Source organism: Chironomus tepperi, unplaced genomic scaffold, assembly GCF_022539635.2.
Source record: "Chironomus tepperi strain 1889 unplaced genomic scaffold, CSIRO-AGI_Ctep_v1 contig_177, whole genome shotgun sequence".
NCBI lineage: Eukaryota > Metazoa > Arthropoda > Insecta > Diptera > Chironomidae > Chironomus > Chironomus tepperi.
In genome coordinates this window covers 2606773-2625378 of record NW_027226299.1, presented here as the reverse complement: position 1 = coordinate 2625378, position 18606 = coordinate 2606773, and the positions used below count along the sequence as shown (strand labels likewise).

Here is an 18606-nt window from a genome sequence, read left to right as displayed (position 1 = left end):
ATATGTGCGTAAATAAATGTCGTTGCACTACAGTAATTTTATTACCACTTAGCTTTACATAAGATATATGACACTAATGCTTTTGTTTTTATATTTAAAAACTTTTTTGATACCACAGCTATTAACATGTGATTTATATCAAAAATAAATTCAACAAAGCTACTTCAGTCGAAAGCTTTTCTATCCTAAAATCAGAGAAATAGTTAGCATCTAGAAACCTTGACTGTAAATTAATTTTATTATGTACCCTCTTTCTTTTTAAAGGCTGTATAATAATATATTGAAATATTCAAAATCTACAACTCGTTCAAATATTCGGCTGATAATGAAACTAATGCAATTGGCATTGTTCGAGTTGCATATATTCTTTTATTAGAATGTTGTAAGACCTCAAAAAACATTTGTTTGACATCCAAAAAACCCAATAAATTTTCACCTGATAACTGCCGAATATTTTGAATTGTTATAAATTGCTAATTTTCTTACACACGTCAACTGTTAAATAAAACCCCTATCTATGCATAATTCGTTCTTGTAGCTAATTTTTTTTTTGCTTAATTAATCAAATTTTTTGGTAATGACATGGATGTACTATTTTTACATTAGAAAAAATATTAATGGCGATTTTTCATGTCATTTCATAACACAAAAAATAATGAAAATCCATGGGAAAAATAAATAAATAAAATTACAATAATTCTCGATAAAAAGCTCGTAAATCATAAATTTATGGCACATTAACAACTTCCTAATAATTTCATTTACATAATTAGCAAGTCAAGAGCATCATCGATGAATCTATGTAAAACTTTTTGCTTATTTCTTTATTTCCTATAACACATTTGAAAAAAATAAACATGTGGGCATTTAAATTCATCTAAATGACATTATTACTATTGTTTAACATGCAAATATGTGACTTTAGGTGTTGATATGCAAATTGTTGGCGATTAAACTAATCAAAAAGTCATCAGAGTTTTAATACATTCATCTCAATGGAAATTGATGATTCTTTTTTATGAATAATACACTTTCTCACTAATGCATTGTAATGATTCACAAATTTTCCAGCAAAATTGCAGTTTAGATTAATTTGAAAATTGCTTACTTCCTAAACATTGCATTATAATTTGGAAGATTAATTGTCTTATTAAATATGTCAACAGAGGTTTTTACTCAATTTTATACTTGAATGAATAATTTTGTGGCAAATGAATCACGTAATGCTAACCGTTACGCCATCGCTTCCAAATTAGCAGATTACAAGTAAATAATAATAAATAAAAAAATAGTAGAAAAAATTTGTTATTAATTAGTCAATGTGAATTTAATTTGTAACAAAAAGCAAATAAGCAAGTGGAAAGAAGAAACCGAAGAGAGAGAGAGGGAGAGAACAAAGTAGATTGAGTGAATGAGAGACAAAATGAAAAATACAGAACCGTAGCTATGACAATATCAAAGCTTATTTACTTGGCATTCAGTCGAAAAGTCGGTAAACATTGAACGAATATAAAATACAATTATATTTTATTTCCATTTTCGGGTGTTAATCATGAAATACTCGTAAAAAAAGAGTCAGGTTTAAATAGTATATAAATGCCAAAATTAGAAATTTTAATTAACTAGTCTATTGAAAATAAGCTTCAATGGCATAATATTGTAGTTCAGTGAATACATCACATTACTTGCCGTCAGCTGTTGCGGGCTTACTTCTTTGATATTTATTTATTTATATTTTTTTGTGCAGATTTATCGTGAGACTTTATCGCATAACATATAAATTTGTTGTTGTCACATGCATACAATACTATCATTGAAAGTGAAAGAAAGAGCAGGCAAGCCATAGTAGTGTATATATTCAGTCACATTCTTTACACTCGTCATTTAGTAATCGCTTACTTAATTAGACAGTGTGTCGGGAGTTCTGGTCGTAGAATATCATATTATATTTTATTTTCGTAAAAAAACAAGCATTAAAGAAGAATAAAATTAAAGGAATAAATTCTGAGTTGTCCATTGAAAGCAAAGAAAAAAGCTTTCATGCTGTGTGCATAAAAATCATAAATTATCACTTGCTGTGGCTTAATATTTAATACTATCATTGTCGTAAATACAGAATAGACAAAAAATATTGTGACACTTAGTGAAAATAGATAGAGAATCTGTGGAGTGTAATGAATTTCTGTTTTATTCTTTAAGGAAAGCTCGCAAGCAAGTTGTGGTAAAAAGCATAAAACACAAAGAGATAAAGACAGTGAGGGGGCTTAACAAAATAATGACACAATTACATAAGTCAAGTGCTTAATATAAAGCCCATTTTCCAGTTTATATCTTTTTGCATACATTCTGTGGTTGGCTGCCAGAGAAAAAAGTGAAAGGAGGAGGAACGTAAGGACATAATAATATAAAAAAAGATACAATAATAACAATAAAAAGCATAGAATTGAAGAAATCAAAATAATAATAATAATACATGACAATAGTGCCAGACAAGTCGTCTACTGAGTTCATTCAAATTGACTCGTGCCATTTGAAGTATTGTACGATTTATTAAATAGAATAAAAAGTGTAAATAAAAAGATAAACATCAATAATAAAATTTTAAAGTGCTTCATGACCGATACTTAGAAAATTGATTTATCAACGAATCGATCAAACAGCTGTAAGTGAACAGTGATGAATGGAGATGCTTGTTGATTCTTTTCATTTATGAATGAAGTAGTGAATGAATGCTGAATAAAAAGCTTGGTCTGTTTATGCTTTAAGATTACGTAATTCAGATGTTATCGTAGCAACAATGACCTTTTTTGGTGGTGGTAGATGCCGATGGCAATAACTTGATTGTAAATATTGACTGTGATTCTCTCAAAATCGATACGAATGATGGAAATATCTGAGTCAAAAAATTACTTTCATATTAAAGTCATGTTAAAGCATATAATTTGAATTAAAAATAAAAGAATGAGATTTTGAAAGAATGTGGATGTGAATGTTCGGTAAGTTTGACCTTGATAGCATCGAAACTGTATGTGTTCAATTAAAATTGCATTTGGGTTGGCTATTTATTGGAAGAATAAAATATATGAATTTTAAATTTAAAGTTCATCAAGAATTATTTAAGTCAGGTCATATTGAGTTACTCACATGAAAGAAATAATTGAAATAGCTTTAGTTGTATTAATGTAAATAATATTGGGCTTTATTGTTATTGGAGAACTTGGAAGGTTTCATGAGCAATCAAAATGTTCTTACACCGGAAATTGGAGACTTGTAATTTTATTATTGAATTTCATTAAGAACATATTAGTCTCTAGACATGATTTAATAGAAATTTCGAAATTGATAAATTATTTAAATCACACTAAAAGTTCATAAGATACTTTATCATTCTTGTAAGCCTCGTTCTGACAAATTTCAATCCATTCAGATCGAGGGATAAAAATTTGAACCCATTTTTAGTTACCTAACACTTGACACAAGCAGCTTTTCATCGTTCTTTTTTCAGCAGCTTATAATCCCATATCAGCAGGAAGAGAATAAGCTATAAAAGTGAAAGAAATAAAGAAGAAGTGTGCTAAGATCAAAGCAAACTAGCATAAAGAAGAAAAAGGGCGAAAGTTTTTAACTCCCTCGATGTGCTTCAGTTCATAGAATGAGGAAGAAAGAAAGGAAAATATTTCTCACATAATTTGCTCTTTTTATGCGACTTTGCTCTTTTGTTTTCAACTTCCCTTTTGTTCTTTTTCTCATCATGAATGAATGTTTGGTGCGATTGAGCCTCATATCACAAAAGGCCGATTATATTATATTTTTTCACATTTTTTTCTTCCTTTTTTTCCATTATCATCGACCAATTTCTGTGAAAATTGAAGAAGTAGAAGAGGAATCAGTAGAAAACAGCAGCAATAAGCAAGCGAAAGGAAAAGTTTTAATCATTGAATAAAAGAGAAGAGCAGCAACACTAAAAATATCAATATCAATAACAATGCGAATAAGTTTAATTAGAAGCAGTTTATTGTTCTTGCTGGCCAAATTGGCTATAGTAAGGTGAGCATTTTTTTCTTCCATTTTATATAACATGCAGATATCTCTCATAGTGTGTTAATAAAAGTTTTTCATACGAAAATTGTTTTTCTTTTACTTTAGTTCTGGTCGTTTATACCCAATTTGAAATTATTTCAGAAATCCAAACAACAATTTGGTCATAATTGCTGTGTTAAAAAACCAAAGTAATTTCACATTGGGTTTTACAAGCGAAAAATTTCAGTATAATTCCAGTTCCATTGGTAACATAGAAAAATTTTAAAACTTTTAATTTAGTTTTGTCAAAGCCACAAAAAAAATTCAGCTACATTTAATGGAAATTCCTTTTTATTTAAGGCAATTTGAACAATTTAAAAACTACTCGTTCGGTCAAATCAGGAATGTAATTTTATTCTGCTACATATCTGAAATTCCTTTAATTTACAATGAATGAATGGTTGACTTCTCTTTAGAAAAATATTGCAATTTGAAGCTACTGAGAATTTTCAATATGCGGAAAAAATTTCATTTTATTTTCATTTGTGTTTCATTTTAATTTTCCTCTTTCTTATAACATTCTCGTTTAATATTACAGCTCAATGGAAGTTTATTGGAACATACCATCATTCATGTGTCGGAAGCACAAGATATTGTTCAACAACACTGTTACATCCTTTGGCATCCGGCAAAATGATTATGACAATTTTCAGTGAGTAAAGAAAATTTTGCTAAATATTTATAAAGTTATTGGAATTTGATTCCTGTAATGGTATTGAAATCGTAATACGTAGATTCGAATTCCAGACCATAAAAGTAATAAATTTGCCAAAAAGAAATCGACATGATTAAAAGCAATAATGCAACTCTAATCTCGTAAATTGAATCGATTTAAACTGGTTCTAATAAATTGAAATTGTACAGCATAAAAAGTTATTACCATAAGACATAAACACACATTTTATTTGCATGAGTTTTAGTGGTCATAAGATGTCTATATTTAAAAATTTATGTCTGTCAGAAAATGCAAAATACTGACTTATAAAAATTTATGTCCAATCGAAACAGCAATAAGATTAAAATTTAGGAAATAAATTCTGCAATCAAAACGTGATCGATAGAATTCTAATCTATGGTATTTGGATGTTTTTTAACGAATAATCAAAACAGGCAAATATTTTGCTGATCTTTGAAAGTTTTTCACTTATAACAATTCTTCTCATTCCAAAACTACTGCCATAAAACTGCTAAATAATAATAACAAAGCCCAATATTAATTCAATAAAGAAATTTTCTAATACTTTACTGTCGTAACCTTTCCCGAAGCTAAGTAAAAAACTCTTAAGTGGACATTCAAATTTTATCAGTAAATATAAAAATATATATGGATATGACATTTGTTCTTTATGCGGGATGATATTCATGCATATATATTTAATGGTATACTTGTATCATATTCCAACTTTTACAAGAAGAAAAATCCCACATACATATATGATATTGATTAAACTGATAGCCTCGAGGAGATCATCAATAAAAGAGCAAAAACCCTTTTTTTAAATTGAAGAAAAAAATCTTCAATTTCGATTTATCTTTGAGATAAAAGTCTTCATTTGATACTTGTGCGATAAGATATAAAAAGAAAACCAGAAATAGATGACGAAGAAGACAATGATGAGGGTAATCAATACATTTTATTTATCTATGTCCTTATCCATTTTTATATGTCGATATAAAAATAAAATAGGATGGCATAAAAACTTTATTTTCTCCTTTATTTTTATAAACGGTTCATGTATTGTGACATTGAAAAGTGAGAAAAGCAAAGAAGAAATGAAAAACTTTTCTTCTTCTTAAATTAAGGTCGTCGTTCATTCATATATCATATATTATTATATTTCAAGTTTATGGTCATTTGTTAACTTTTCAATGCCTTTTTGCACTTTCATGTAGATTGAAAATTCTACACTGAAGTGCAATTAATTCACATAGATTGTAATAAATGATATCGTTCTTATTGATTTCACATATCAATGTCAATTAAAAGCCAATTAAGGTTAATCGCGATCATGTATACGTTATTCATTTACTCTCTAGTAAGGGTAATACTGTTGAAATGTGAGAATGTGGTAAGCTGGTAATTGATTTATCGATTGATTTTTATGAAATAATTTATTGACATAAAGAAACTCCTGTTGCACCACAATCTCTTATATGTACGTGTACGAGCTTGCAAATCTCATATTGTATTTCATAAAGATCTGAGTGAATGCAAATCATGCATGACATGATTTCGATAAGAAGAGCAAAGATCAATTATCTGAGATAAAAGCAAACTATAAACATCATTGGAGCTTTAAAGAAATCATGTAGTAAACCAACAAACTCAGCAGCAGTATGCTATTACATATGTTGCATAATAATGTTTTTGCATTACTATTGAAGAACGTTGATCTCGCTCAACACTTTCACAAACAATCTCTAAATGTGAATGAAATAAATTTTAACACTTTATTTCATTATACTATTTTTTGCATTTAATTTATAGTCTCGCTATGAATAAAAAGCAAAGTATTCAAGCAGCGTTTATCAGTACAATCACGAAAAGCTTTCATCATCGTTTGTAAATGCTTATAAGAACTTGAAATGACTTACAATAGTTTACTTTTCATCATCATCACACTTCTCGTACAATTTTTTTCTTCTTTTCGTACTCCTTCTCTCACTCTTTAGCTCTTTCCATAAGATAAGAATCACATCTACAAACTAGTTTAATTCAGAAAACTCACGTATTTTAGTTTCCTTCTTTTCTCACATCCTCTTTTACAATGTTCAAGTAACTAAATGACTGTATGATGTAATGTCTTTTATATGAATATTGTTGAATAGTTAGTACTCCTTTTAGTTCTCTTACTGTGTCAAGAGCATGGTGTATGTGAGAATTATAATAATATATTTTGAATTTAAATGAAATGATTTTTAAGCAAAAAAGGCCCTTTGTATAATTGAATGTGTGGCGATGAAGATGGGGGAAAACTATAGCAAGTGTTGAAAATGGTTGATAATTTCATAGGATTCCTTCTGTTTTTATTAAATGCACCCATGTGCGGATATAAAGACTTTTTTGTTGAATATTTAATGATAATCTGGCCGTGTAATTTATTGCAAAGGGTCATTTAATATTGGAATTCACAAATTTTCGAAAATATCTGTTTTCAAAATGATTGAATAAAGGATAAGAATGTGAACAGTAACGAGGAATGTTTTGTCTATCGATTTAGATAGAAAATAAATATAATATCGAATCCACATTCAAAAAGTCAGAACTAATTGAATTTTAAAGGACCAGACATTCATCTTTTATCCTCACTTCAGACTCATTCACACCTTAATTCTTCAAAAACCAATTAATTTCAATGTCTAAAGTACATTTAGATGTGAATATAAAGGGAAAAAAGAAAGAAAACGAAAATTTATGTTTGATCATCAAAATTTTAATGAGATTTCTCATCAGTGCGTGCAAAATCTTTATTATACGATTTTTTACATCTTTTCTTATTCATCTTCAAAAACCCGCACTTCAATTTAGATCATTCAGTGATGTCATTGTGAAAGCATTTCGTAATTAAATTAAATTTATTCCCATTTATCTTTGATCTAGCAAACGCAAGTCAATTCAATTAGTGAAACAATGTTCTCGCCTTCATTTTGCTTTTATTGCTGCTTGCCCATTACATTTCATAGAATTTTTTTCTCATTTATTTTCCATTTTATTATTATTTTAATTTATAGTCCGATATATTTAATGCATCACTGATGATTGGAGCTTGTTGCTATAGTTTTCTATTAATCTCTTTCTTTTCTATTGAATAGTCTTAGAAAATGCAGCAAGCTCATCCTATTTAAGGATATAAGCTATCTCAAGTTTCTAATCAGTTAAATGATTTGATTTTTCTCTTCCGTACTGCTTAGTTTTCAATGAGCTTTTAAGAGCTTACAGAACGTGGAAGATTCGAAATTTTGAAAAGCAAATAAAAATTCAATTGAGATAACCAGAATTTTCAATAATGGAAATAGAATGGTTTAGAAAAAAATTGGAATTGCATTTTAAAATCGAAACTTTTTTCCCATTGAAGGTTTGAAAAAAGTTTAATTAAATTAAATGAATGAATGATGAAAGAAGAACGTGACGAGATCTTCTTTACTGAATAGATTAGTCCATATTAAAATAAAAGAGAAAATTGAATTAATAGTATCATGAATTGGATATTTCAAAAGCTTTTAATTAATTTAAGAGATCAGGTAAAGATTTAATTTCTATAAGTATACATTTAATTGATTTTGTAAATGAATTGGAGATGTACATACTTTGAATTTTTAATTACCGAAGTTAAGCTATAAGCTCGAAAATTTCACATTAAAAAAGTATGCTCAAATAATAAAGTTACGACCTCTTAGTTCTATAAATTCATCATAATCAAATGTTGTTAATGGCTTTTCTGTTATTGCCTGTGAAAATTATATCAAGCTGTTTAAAACCAATAAAGTTGGCGCGAGAAGTAGGACCTTAAGCTGCTCTACTTTTACAATAAACCTAAAAATAATTCCTTTTATCCTCCATTTAGAATCACCATAAAGTCAATCAATTTCCATCTTCCATGTCTAAGGGAAAATCATTTTTAAATCTTGCATAAAAAATTGCCGACAAGATGAATGTGAAGGAAAATTTTATTAGGCAAATATAATTTTATGTCAAAAAAACTGCTAGCAGGCATAAAGTTGATGGAGAATTTTTTTATCTTGTATACGAACTTTTTCCTTTTTTAGCTTCCAACCGTATGATAACAAATTGTTTGTTTAGCTTATGAATTTTCATTACCTTGTGCTACCTTCTTACTTTTACTTTCACGCACCCATTAAAAGATGGAATTTTTTAATTAAACTCCGTCGATCTTGGCAAAAGATGGTTGATTTGAAAAACTCATAAATTTTCCTTCAGGAGGAAATTTACTTTTAATTGGCGCCTTTTTTTACTTACTTTAAAATTCGTGAAAAAGTTTTCTTTTATGTTGCATTATGTATTATTCATAATGAATTATAATTTGAAATATCACTTTTAATTTAAGATTGGAATTATGTACTTTTTACCTCATATTCCTTGTTTGTATATTTACAAGATATTATTTTTATTTATTGCTGATTATTATCAGATTATTTGCACATAAAATTTTTAATTAATTACACATAGATTTTTTGCGAGAAAGTTATTCATAAGCACACAAAAATTTGTTTTTTTAAACACAACCTTACATTAGCTACCTTTAATTAACCTAAAGTTTTCGTTTACCCAGCACACCCGTAATATTTTATAGGTGTTGGACTGAAAACTAAAGTTTAATTAAAAAGTTTTGTATTTCATAAAGCAAGTGAAGTTTGTAAGCGTATTAAAGTATTTTTAAAAATAAATGGTTTCTTCATATTCTGATGATCTTTCACATTTCATGATGTTCATTTTCAAACTTATGCTTTTATCAAAAACTTTTCCTCAAACTTTCTTGTACGTAAACTTAGACTTTGCTCATTATAATTTCTTAATTAGTCTTACATTACGTGATATTACATTTTCATACATGCTGTATAAATTAACACAATATAACATGCCATCTATAAATTGGAATGAGAAAAACTTTTTTTCTTTTAAATCACGTGAATTCTAATCGAGAGAAAAGGCGTAAATAACACCTCTTTCCTTCCTGGCGATTGATTTTTTCAAAGGATATTCTATGCATTTCGTATTTCTGTTGCTAAGTGTATGTATTAGCAAATGGACTTGGAAAGAAGAAAATTAATTTTCTATCAATATAAAAGTACAGGCTCTTTTGATTACTAACGAGTAGAAGGAAGAAGAAGGTGATTGCCAAAACAAATCGTAAGGTAATTAATTTTTCTACCCCTCACACCGTTTTCCCACTTTCTATGATGAATTTTCTTCTTGATACTTTTACAAATGTTGGCACGCTGTTATACTGAATATGCGAAGCGGAACTAGGAGAACTAAGAAAATAACTTTTTTATGAATGAGAAGAAATTCTTTTATATAAAATTCAGCAATAAACGGGAATTCAGTAAAGAATTATATTATCAAAATTAATAAAGATTAGAAAATTTTTGGAAGTTTTTATTAAAAATATAATTAATTAAGCTCTAAATGAAATTAAATTGATATTTTTTCAAACAAAAGTCTTTTATAAAATAATTTGTGATAATGTTCGAGTAAATATGTTTATAAATAAGCTGTCAAAGAGAATTGTATAAAACTAGTCCATCAAAAATTGGATAGTCTTAATTTAATTAAATTTAATCCCTTATCAAACGTTCACAAACAACAGGACTTTTCAATTTCGATTATATTAAATATTAACATCGGTTTTAATTAACAAATGACTAGTGCGAGAATGAGATTCAGCAGGTCTATCCTCATCACTGATTATTAATTAAAAACGGTAGATTCTTAAAAAATGGAATTAATTGAAAACTAAATGTCAGTTTATTCAGAATAATTTAAGTTTAATAATTAATTATTCATCAAGTCTAAATTCCAAATTAAAAGTTCAAGAATATTTTACCAGATTTTTCCACAAGAAATAAGAAAATTTACCTGAACTCTTCATCTCGTTTGTATTCTTTAAAAACCTTAATCACTAAGCATGTTCAATTGATTTGATATCATTTATTTTTTTAGTTCAAGAGACATTAAATAACTGAAGTATATAGCAAATGCTCATCCTGAAGTATAACTCATTAATTATTGAGATACAATTTATACTCATTAAATCTCAATCGCTTACAATTCTCCCAAGAGTTTTTTTTTTGTTAATTTGGTAAATGAATATCTCATCTTCAATTAATTTCAATTCCGATGCGAAATCAATGAAAATGCCTCTTCATAAAATTATTTACTTCCTTTTAATCTTCTTTGTGTGTTTATCGGTAAACAATAGCAAAACATACTTTAGAAGAAGTTGTATGAACTTTTATCTTTATATGAGTAAACAGAACGGGTAGAAAATGAACATGAATGAAAAGATACAGACAAAACTACTTAAAGAATAAAGCTTTCGTGACCTTAAGTGGTTGCGTGTATATGTATGTAGTTCTTAACATTGTTTGTAAAACTAGAAAGATGAATAATATAAATTATCTAGCGATTAATTATGTTGATTGCTTTTAGTTTACAAAATCAAGTATGCATGTGTTCTTAGACTAATTTATTCTTTCTACTAATTCACCTGTGATTAATTTTCTTATGCTAACTACAAAAGAACTTTAGATTCATTCTTGGAGTAGTAATTTATGGGCAAGAAATATGAGAAAGATTTATGTTTGGTCAGTTAAAAAAGTTTTTGACGATAATTGGTCTCCAAGGTATCGTATCTTTACACTCAGAAGACATAAACTGCAATTAATTTTCATCAAATGAACAAAAAGTTTCGAAAAAAAAAAATCTTTTATCAATTTTTTCACAATGACACTTTGACTTTGATTGATAAAGTATAGAAACGTGTTTGAATTTCCTCGTTCATCGTATTTTTTAGGAGTTTTTCAGCTTTTCATCACAAAAAGAGGGAGGCAATAAATTTATGAATGAGACAAATAAAAAAAAATTTTATGATATCATTTCGTATGTGACAGAAAAATGAATCTACAATCAATTTTTTTATGATTTTCTCTAATATCTGTGACAATTTTGAAAGTTTATAATAATATTTCATTTTTTTGATGCTATTTTTAAATTTCATAATGAAGCAAACAAAATTTAATAATTGATTAGATTCATTACCGTTGTACGTCAGGAACATCCGTACAGCAATATATATTTCTCAGGATTTTTCTTCAATATTATGCTTCAAGTTCATGATAACAAAAAATATCAAGAATATATTATAAATTCAATTTTTTGTTCGCTTAAAGATTATTTTTAGATTTAAAGCAAATTTATCTTAAACTTTATGTTATTATAAAGAAGAGGGAAAATTTTTATTTTGGAAAAATAAATGAAATAAAAGCAATTATTTGTCATTTTGTCATAACATACTTTCATTAGAGTTCTTCTCAAGCATTCTTGTTGTTATTGATTTGATTTTGTAACATCAAAGTGCTCTCATGTTTTCAAAATGTCACAAATAACAGGAAACATCATTAATTTCTGAATTTAATACAGGAAAAATCTCATTTTTTATGTTTTCAATTTTAAAGCACTTCCATTAAACAAAAAGTTTGTAAACATCTCAACACTTTATAAAAACTTTAAGAATTTTCAATTATTTTTTTTAAAATAACATTTTTAAATTGATTCTATGGAAAATTACAAATAATGAAGCACGTGTCACTTTACTCGTGGAAATTTTATAACAAAAGCTTCATTTATTATTCTGTTTCATCAAAGGTGAAGCTCTAGATGGAAAAAAAATCAGTACCAATTATTCAAGAAATTTTGAATTTGATTCAATGTTATAAAATTAAGTTTTTCTTAGAAATTTCATCTCAATAACAATTATTGAGCTAATGTTTATAAAAATTCACAATGGGAACTGTTTTAGCTTGCACCCCTTGAACTTTTTTTCCACCCTAAATTGCCTTTCTAAATGTCGATAAGAAGAAAAATCAAGATTTCAAAAATGAAAATTCACACGTGCATAGAATTCAAAACAACGTGAAAAAAATCGTTTACAATATTCAACAGAAATCACTTTATGATGCTTCAAATAGACAAAGAAATAAAAATGAAGAGAAAATCGCTAGAAATATGCTTCAAGCTACTTCAGAGGATATCTTCTTTTTCAAATTCCCCTATTGTACTCATGGTATGTGAAAGAAAAGCAATGACATAAAAACATTTCAAAGATATTTATTTTTAGACAAGGTTTAAGCACTTCAGGATGTAATTTCGTTCTTTGTAATGATTACTTGGTATTTTAAGCTAATAATCTATTAAATATTCTTTTATTGAGAGTTCAATATACTTTAAGAAATCTTTTTCGACTTCTGTTTAGGAAATAATTAAAGAATTGCAGAAGCTTTGCATACCTTGTATGAGATTTGCATACCTTATAAAAACACAAAGCGAAATAATCAGATGAGAACGTCAAATAATTGTAAAGATAAAGTAAAGCTACGCGAAATTCCTTTATGAAACGCAGATGAACCAAACTCGATCAGCATTGCTTTTCGTGACCAGAGAAGTTGATGAAATCTCCTTCCTTCCTTCTTAATAAACGTACACAAAGTAAAATATCTTGATTCAAGTCATTCTTATTCATTTCTTCATCTCCAATTTTCTTTTATTTCTTTTTTAAAATTTTTCTCGCATTTTTACAATAATGATGATTCAAATGCACATTGAACATTATTTTTGGAATGAAAAGTGAATGGATAGACAAAATCTTTTCTTTTTTTCATTTCCTAAATTACAATCTTAATGGAAGAGATAAGGACATAAAAATATGTTTTGACAATGCGATGCTATCTGAATATAGAAAATGAGTACTAAATAATCGAATGGAAGTGCACACAAAAAATATTATAAAAATGAGGAAAAAAAGAGTATCTGCAAATGTCAATTTCAAATCTATACATAAATTTGAATGAAAACTCTCTTCTTCTTTAATAGAAAGGGCACAAAGCATGAATCGAAAAAAATATGAATCGATTTAATTTCAAATTTATATTATTGAGATATGAAAGAAGTATTCAGATGGCATATGTACGATGCCAATCAGCAGTATTGTGTGCCTATCTTTGGTGGATTCAATATTTAATTTTCATGTTGTCGTGTCATAGACAAATTGATTTTTTGTGATGATTGGAATTTCAATTTATATAAATTTTATCGTGCGACCTACAGAAATGCTGTTAATGTTTAACGAGAATTCACTGTCACAGAAAAATTAATCACGTCAATTACCTGAGCAATTTTCAACTGACTAATAACTTAATCGAGGATATAACTCTTACTTTTCATATCTCATAAGTCTGCTCTTTTACTTTCATCTGTGCTATTTCTCATGAACAAAAATCACTTCTTTCCCCGAGAATTTTATTGAGTTTCTCAATTTTTTTACCTCTTCATTTTCATAATTTTCACTTTTCGTTCTTTTCAGTTATGAATAATTTGTTAACGTAATGTCAGGTGGCTTCAATCTTTCATCGTTAGTATATATACCAGCAATTGCCTTTTCTTCAAATGCTAATGATAAAAATATTGCTGATGATGCCAAATGAAATTCAATTCAATGAAGAAAATTTTATTAAGAATTTTTTTTCTACCTTTTTATTTGCATTTTTAATTAAATTTGATTTTGTTGGTTCCTTTTTTCTCCCAACCTTTTACAATTTGTTTGCTGATTGCATTGAGTTTTAATTTTGAGTAGAGAGGATGATAAAAAGTTGATTTAAATGCATTCATGCATGAATTCATCCTATTTATGGGCGTATAATTAAATTAAGTTGTAAGAGAAAAATCTTGTTTTGTGGAAGGTCGGTAAAAAAAATTCTTTTTTTTTACTAACGAAGGTGAATTGAGGCTAGAGGTTACTTGTCTTCATCTTTTTTAAAATTTTAATAGAGGATATTTTTTAACATGAATTATCGGATGTAAAAATATGGATCAATATTTTCAAAGTAAATAGATTTGCTAACAAATTTCAAGAAAATTAGATTTATGAAAAAAAAAATTAATTTTCCATTAAAATCTCATAATGTGGAGTCCATAGAGCACTTAATTTCAATCTCTCAACCATTTTCAGAATAAACATGAAGAAAAAAATACTTCATTAAAAAGCAAACAAAATTCCATTAAACATATTTAGTATTCTCATGAATACATCATGTATGAATGCATATGTTCATTAAAGAGTGGGAAACATTTCTTTTTATATTTTACTCTAATTTCAGCAATCTCAATAAAAGTTCATTGCAGATGCTTCCTCTTTTTTTATAAAATTTTTGCATATATGTTCACATGATACAGGACATAAATTCAACATATTGTTTATTAAAATGCACAAGCTGACGAACAAGAAATTTTCACAGACCAATGAATTAAGGGAATTTCAATCAAGCTCATTCTATTATTTTCAAACTCAAGAATTAAAAGAATTTGATTATACAATGAATCATAAATTCATCAACCTCCTATATGCATGCATTCATATACTCCTATTACTGCAAAATAAATATTTTTTCAGTCAAGTATTTACATTCATTTTCTACATGAGTAAACTCAATCTTGATCCTTTTTTCATGAGCTCCTCTTATCATATTTCCTCAACTAACTTAATATCTCATTTTAAGGGAGATTTTCTTTTCTCGAGATTCATTGCTGCTCATTTGACTGAACGTTTTGTAAAGAAATACTGTCTGCTAATTTTTTCGAGTTAGTTGGGTAATAAAGATTTAAAAAAAGAATTGAGTAGATTTACGGAAGTTCTGTCTATGGTCTATGGATGTTCTGTATATTTTAATATGATGACCACGATTTTCAAATAATTTTAATCCTCTTCATAAAACAGACCATATGAATATATTCTGCTATGAAGTACAATATGATACCACATACTGAAAATTTACAAAACTCTACATCGGATATTAATGAAAATGCGCTTTTACATCCAATAAACCCTTTAAGCTATTTCCTCGTATGCTTTCTTCATCATCATCCTCTTGTTGCCACAATTACTGCTACATATTTTTCCAATTTGAATTGAATGAACAAGCAAAATGAATAAGAATATTAATTTCTTAGTATATTTATTCAACAGTCTCAGCATCATTGAAAATTACCAGATGCTCAAAAAATCATTTAAAAACATTTTGTTGTCTTGTTGATTCTCATTAAAATCCCCCAACTTTTGCGCTTGTTAGCAATAAAAATTTCAAAGAGGAAAACAAAAATAATAATTTTTATATCATTTATGTGCTTTTCATACGTTTATGAGGAAAATCATTTTCCATATATCATAAAAAATGGAGCCGGAAAATGTTTAATCTCGATATGATTTTTTGTGCATCGTCATCATCGTTACTTTTTAGCTCAAATTTATTTACTTATTTTTTAATGTCGAGAGCGAGATTGAGATAGAGTTATTGTCTGCTGATAAAGGAATCAAAAATCCCTCCGCTAATCTGTTTATAATGAAATTAAATGTTCTTCCCCTTTTCCTCATCTAATTCGTCGTTCGTTGATAAAGGAACAAAATTGCCTTCAACGCAAATGATAATTGTATTTACTTATTTCGCGATTTTTCCATGATATTAAAATTATGAGCAAACAATGAGGAAATTAAATTATTTTAATGCCAAATTAAAAATGTGAAATAAATTTGCAGGATGAGAAGCAAAAACTTTTATTTACCATCTTAATCATATTTTTATGCCAAATTAAATGATTGTTTTTTTGGAAGTCAAGTAATGTTGAAAAGTTGCTAAAAGAACTTATCATAAGAATCTCAAAAATGATTTAATCAAGTCAAGAAACGATACTAATATCAATATAATGTAGGAGCTAATCCTCTATCTCCATAAAATGTTGAAGGAATGCTATAAATTATTTTTGAGATATGGTAAAAGTAATAACGTAAACATTTCTCCAAAAATTTCTGGCTTCATATTTTTTAACTTCTTTCTGCCTCTACTTATGGTCGTTATAAGCATCGACCATAAAAAATGCGAAGAGTACGAAAAATACAATAAAATGGTATGCGATTTTTGGCAATTAAACATTCAATTAAGCTAATGGAGTTGGCCATTTTGTAGCATTTTATTAACATTCCTTCTTCTGCTTCCCTTTATTCCCCTTCTCTGCATTTAGAGGTAACATAATTTCCATTTTGTACGATCCGGGGATGTTTCCTGCACTTGGAAACAATCTCGAAAGAAGGAATGGTGGAGTTCCACAGGAGGGAGATCTCGTGAGGCATCTACAAGAGTACAAAATTGCAGTTGATGATATAATACCGGATGTAAATAATAGAGGTCTAGCAATTATAGATTTTGAGTCATGGCGTCCAATTTTTCGTCAAAATTTTGGATCTCTAACACCGTACAAAGATTTATCGTTACAAATTGAACGTGAGAGACATCCATTTTGGACAAAGTCACGTCAGCAACAAGAGGTGATGAGAAAAATCAATTTTTTTAAATGTTTCTCATTTATTTTAATGGTCACTTTCAGGCACAAAGTCGTTTTGAAGCAGCAGGCCAAAGATATGTGGAAGAAACTATAGTTTTATCAAAAAAATTACGTCCGAATGCATTATGGGGATACTACGCATTTCCATACTGCTTCAATAAAGAGTCAAGTGAATGCCCAAAACAAGTACGCGATGAGAATGATAGGTGAATTTAATTCTAAATTTATGATGGATTACAATCAATTCCATTTCATTTTCAATTCTGATGATTATCAATGATTAATATTCAAATTTTCCTATTTTTTTCAACAGGATGAATTGGATGTTTCGTTATTCAGATTTGATATTACCATCCGTGTACTTGTCGGAACAAAAAATGTCGAGTGCTGAAAGGCAGAGGTTGTGATTTCTTCTTTCTTTCCTTTTTTTCCATCATTAATTTCCATTCGTCCTCTCATTCATAACATTTTATGGAGAAGAAATTATTATGTTATTGGCTCCAATTGATGAGATATGCGAAAGAAGATTCATGCTAAATTTCATTCCTACCTATTTGATTTCATTCTCATCCATTAATCATTTTAAGGACTGATGAATAAATTTAATATTATTTTTTTTCATGCCCTTACTTTATCTATTTTTTTGTAGAATGGTCAAGGCACGAATTCAAGAAGCTATGAGATTTGCAAAAATGTATAATAAAAAGACTTACGTCTACATACGATACGTTTATATCGATACTAAAAATTTTTTATCTGAGGTAACGAGATTTTTTCTAATGCCAACATATCTATCATATCTATATTGAGTATCCCTCTATCTATACATCATACATTTCCTTTTTTCACCAAATTTTATTTTCTTTCTTGCCTTCCATCATTATCGATCTTATTAAATCTTCTTCTTATTTGGACCTCTCAATCACTCCAAAAACAACAATCATGAAATTGGCAATTTAGACTGATTTATTTATGGTATTTCAAACTGCTAAGAACTTAAAAGCTAATGGAATCATTCTATGGGGCTCGTCGAAAGATTTGAGTTCAAGGTACTTTTCTGTCCTTTATTATTTAATGTAACTTATTGCCTTAACGAAAATTTTGTTATCTCCTTTTCGTAGAAAATTATGTGAAAAGCTTCAAACTTATATGGACACAACGATGGGGCCTGTAGCACAATCTTTTAGTTCTATGCGTGTTCATGTGAATTTTGTTGGATTTTAATTGTAATTAATTTATTAAATAAAGTTTATATATTTAAATTTTTTAAAGCATTTAAATACGATTGACTTTGATTTTTAGTACTGAACGATATAATGTATGTACGAATAGCAAATTACCTTACTAACCTTTGATCTCTTGAAAAATAAGCTTGAATAATTTTAAAAATCTTCAAA

At 27.9% G+C, this 18606-nt stretch overlaps 1 protein-coding gene across 2 annotated transcripts; it reads left to right on the top strand.

Moving 5' to 3' along the window:
* Positions 1 to 1555: 1555 nt before the first annotated feature.
* On the top strand, positions 1556 to 18470 carry LOC139089473 (hyaluronidase-like). Of its 2 annotated transcripts, none has more exons than XM_070639029.1 (9): positions 1556 to 2662; positions 3879 to 4047; positions 4619 to 4732; positions 16889 to 17192; positions 17252 to 17415; positions 17523 to 17609; positions 17859 to 17970; positions 18170 to 18258; positions 18331 to 18470. In XM_070639029.1, exons 2-9 carry the CDS (start codon positions 3986 to 3988, stop codon positions 18431 to 18433), a joined length of 1035 nt encoding a protein of 344 aa, XP_070495130.1. In that variant the 5' UTR covers positions 1556 to 2662; positions 3879 to 3985; the 3' UTR covers positions 18434 to 18470. The 2 variants fall into 2 exon arrangements, with proteins under 2 accessions (XP_070495130.1, XP_070495129.1); XM_070639028.1 differs by having other exon boundaries at positions 3873 to 4047.
* The last annotated feature ends 136 nt before the right edge of the window (positions 18471 to 18606 follow it).

Excerpts from the sequence above, each read along its gene's own strand:
- LOC139089473 (XM_070639029.1), top strand. The coding sequence starts at position 3,986 with ATGCGAATAAGTTTAATTAGAAGCAGTTTATTGTTCTTGCTGGCCAAA. Across the intron at positions 4,048-4,618 it reads GCCAAATTGGCTATAGTAAG|CTCAATGGAAGTTTATTGGA; the intron begins GTGAGCATTTTT and ends TTAATATTACAG. Across the intron at positions 17,416-17,522 it reads GTACGCGATGAGAATGATAG|GATGAATTGGATGTTTCGTT; the intron begins GTGAATTTAATT and ends TTTTTTCAACAG.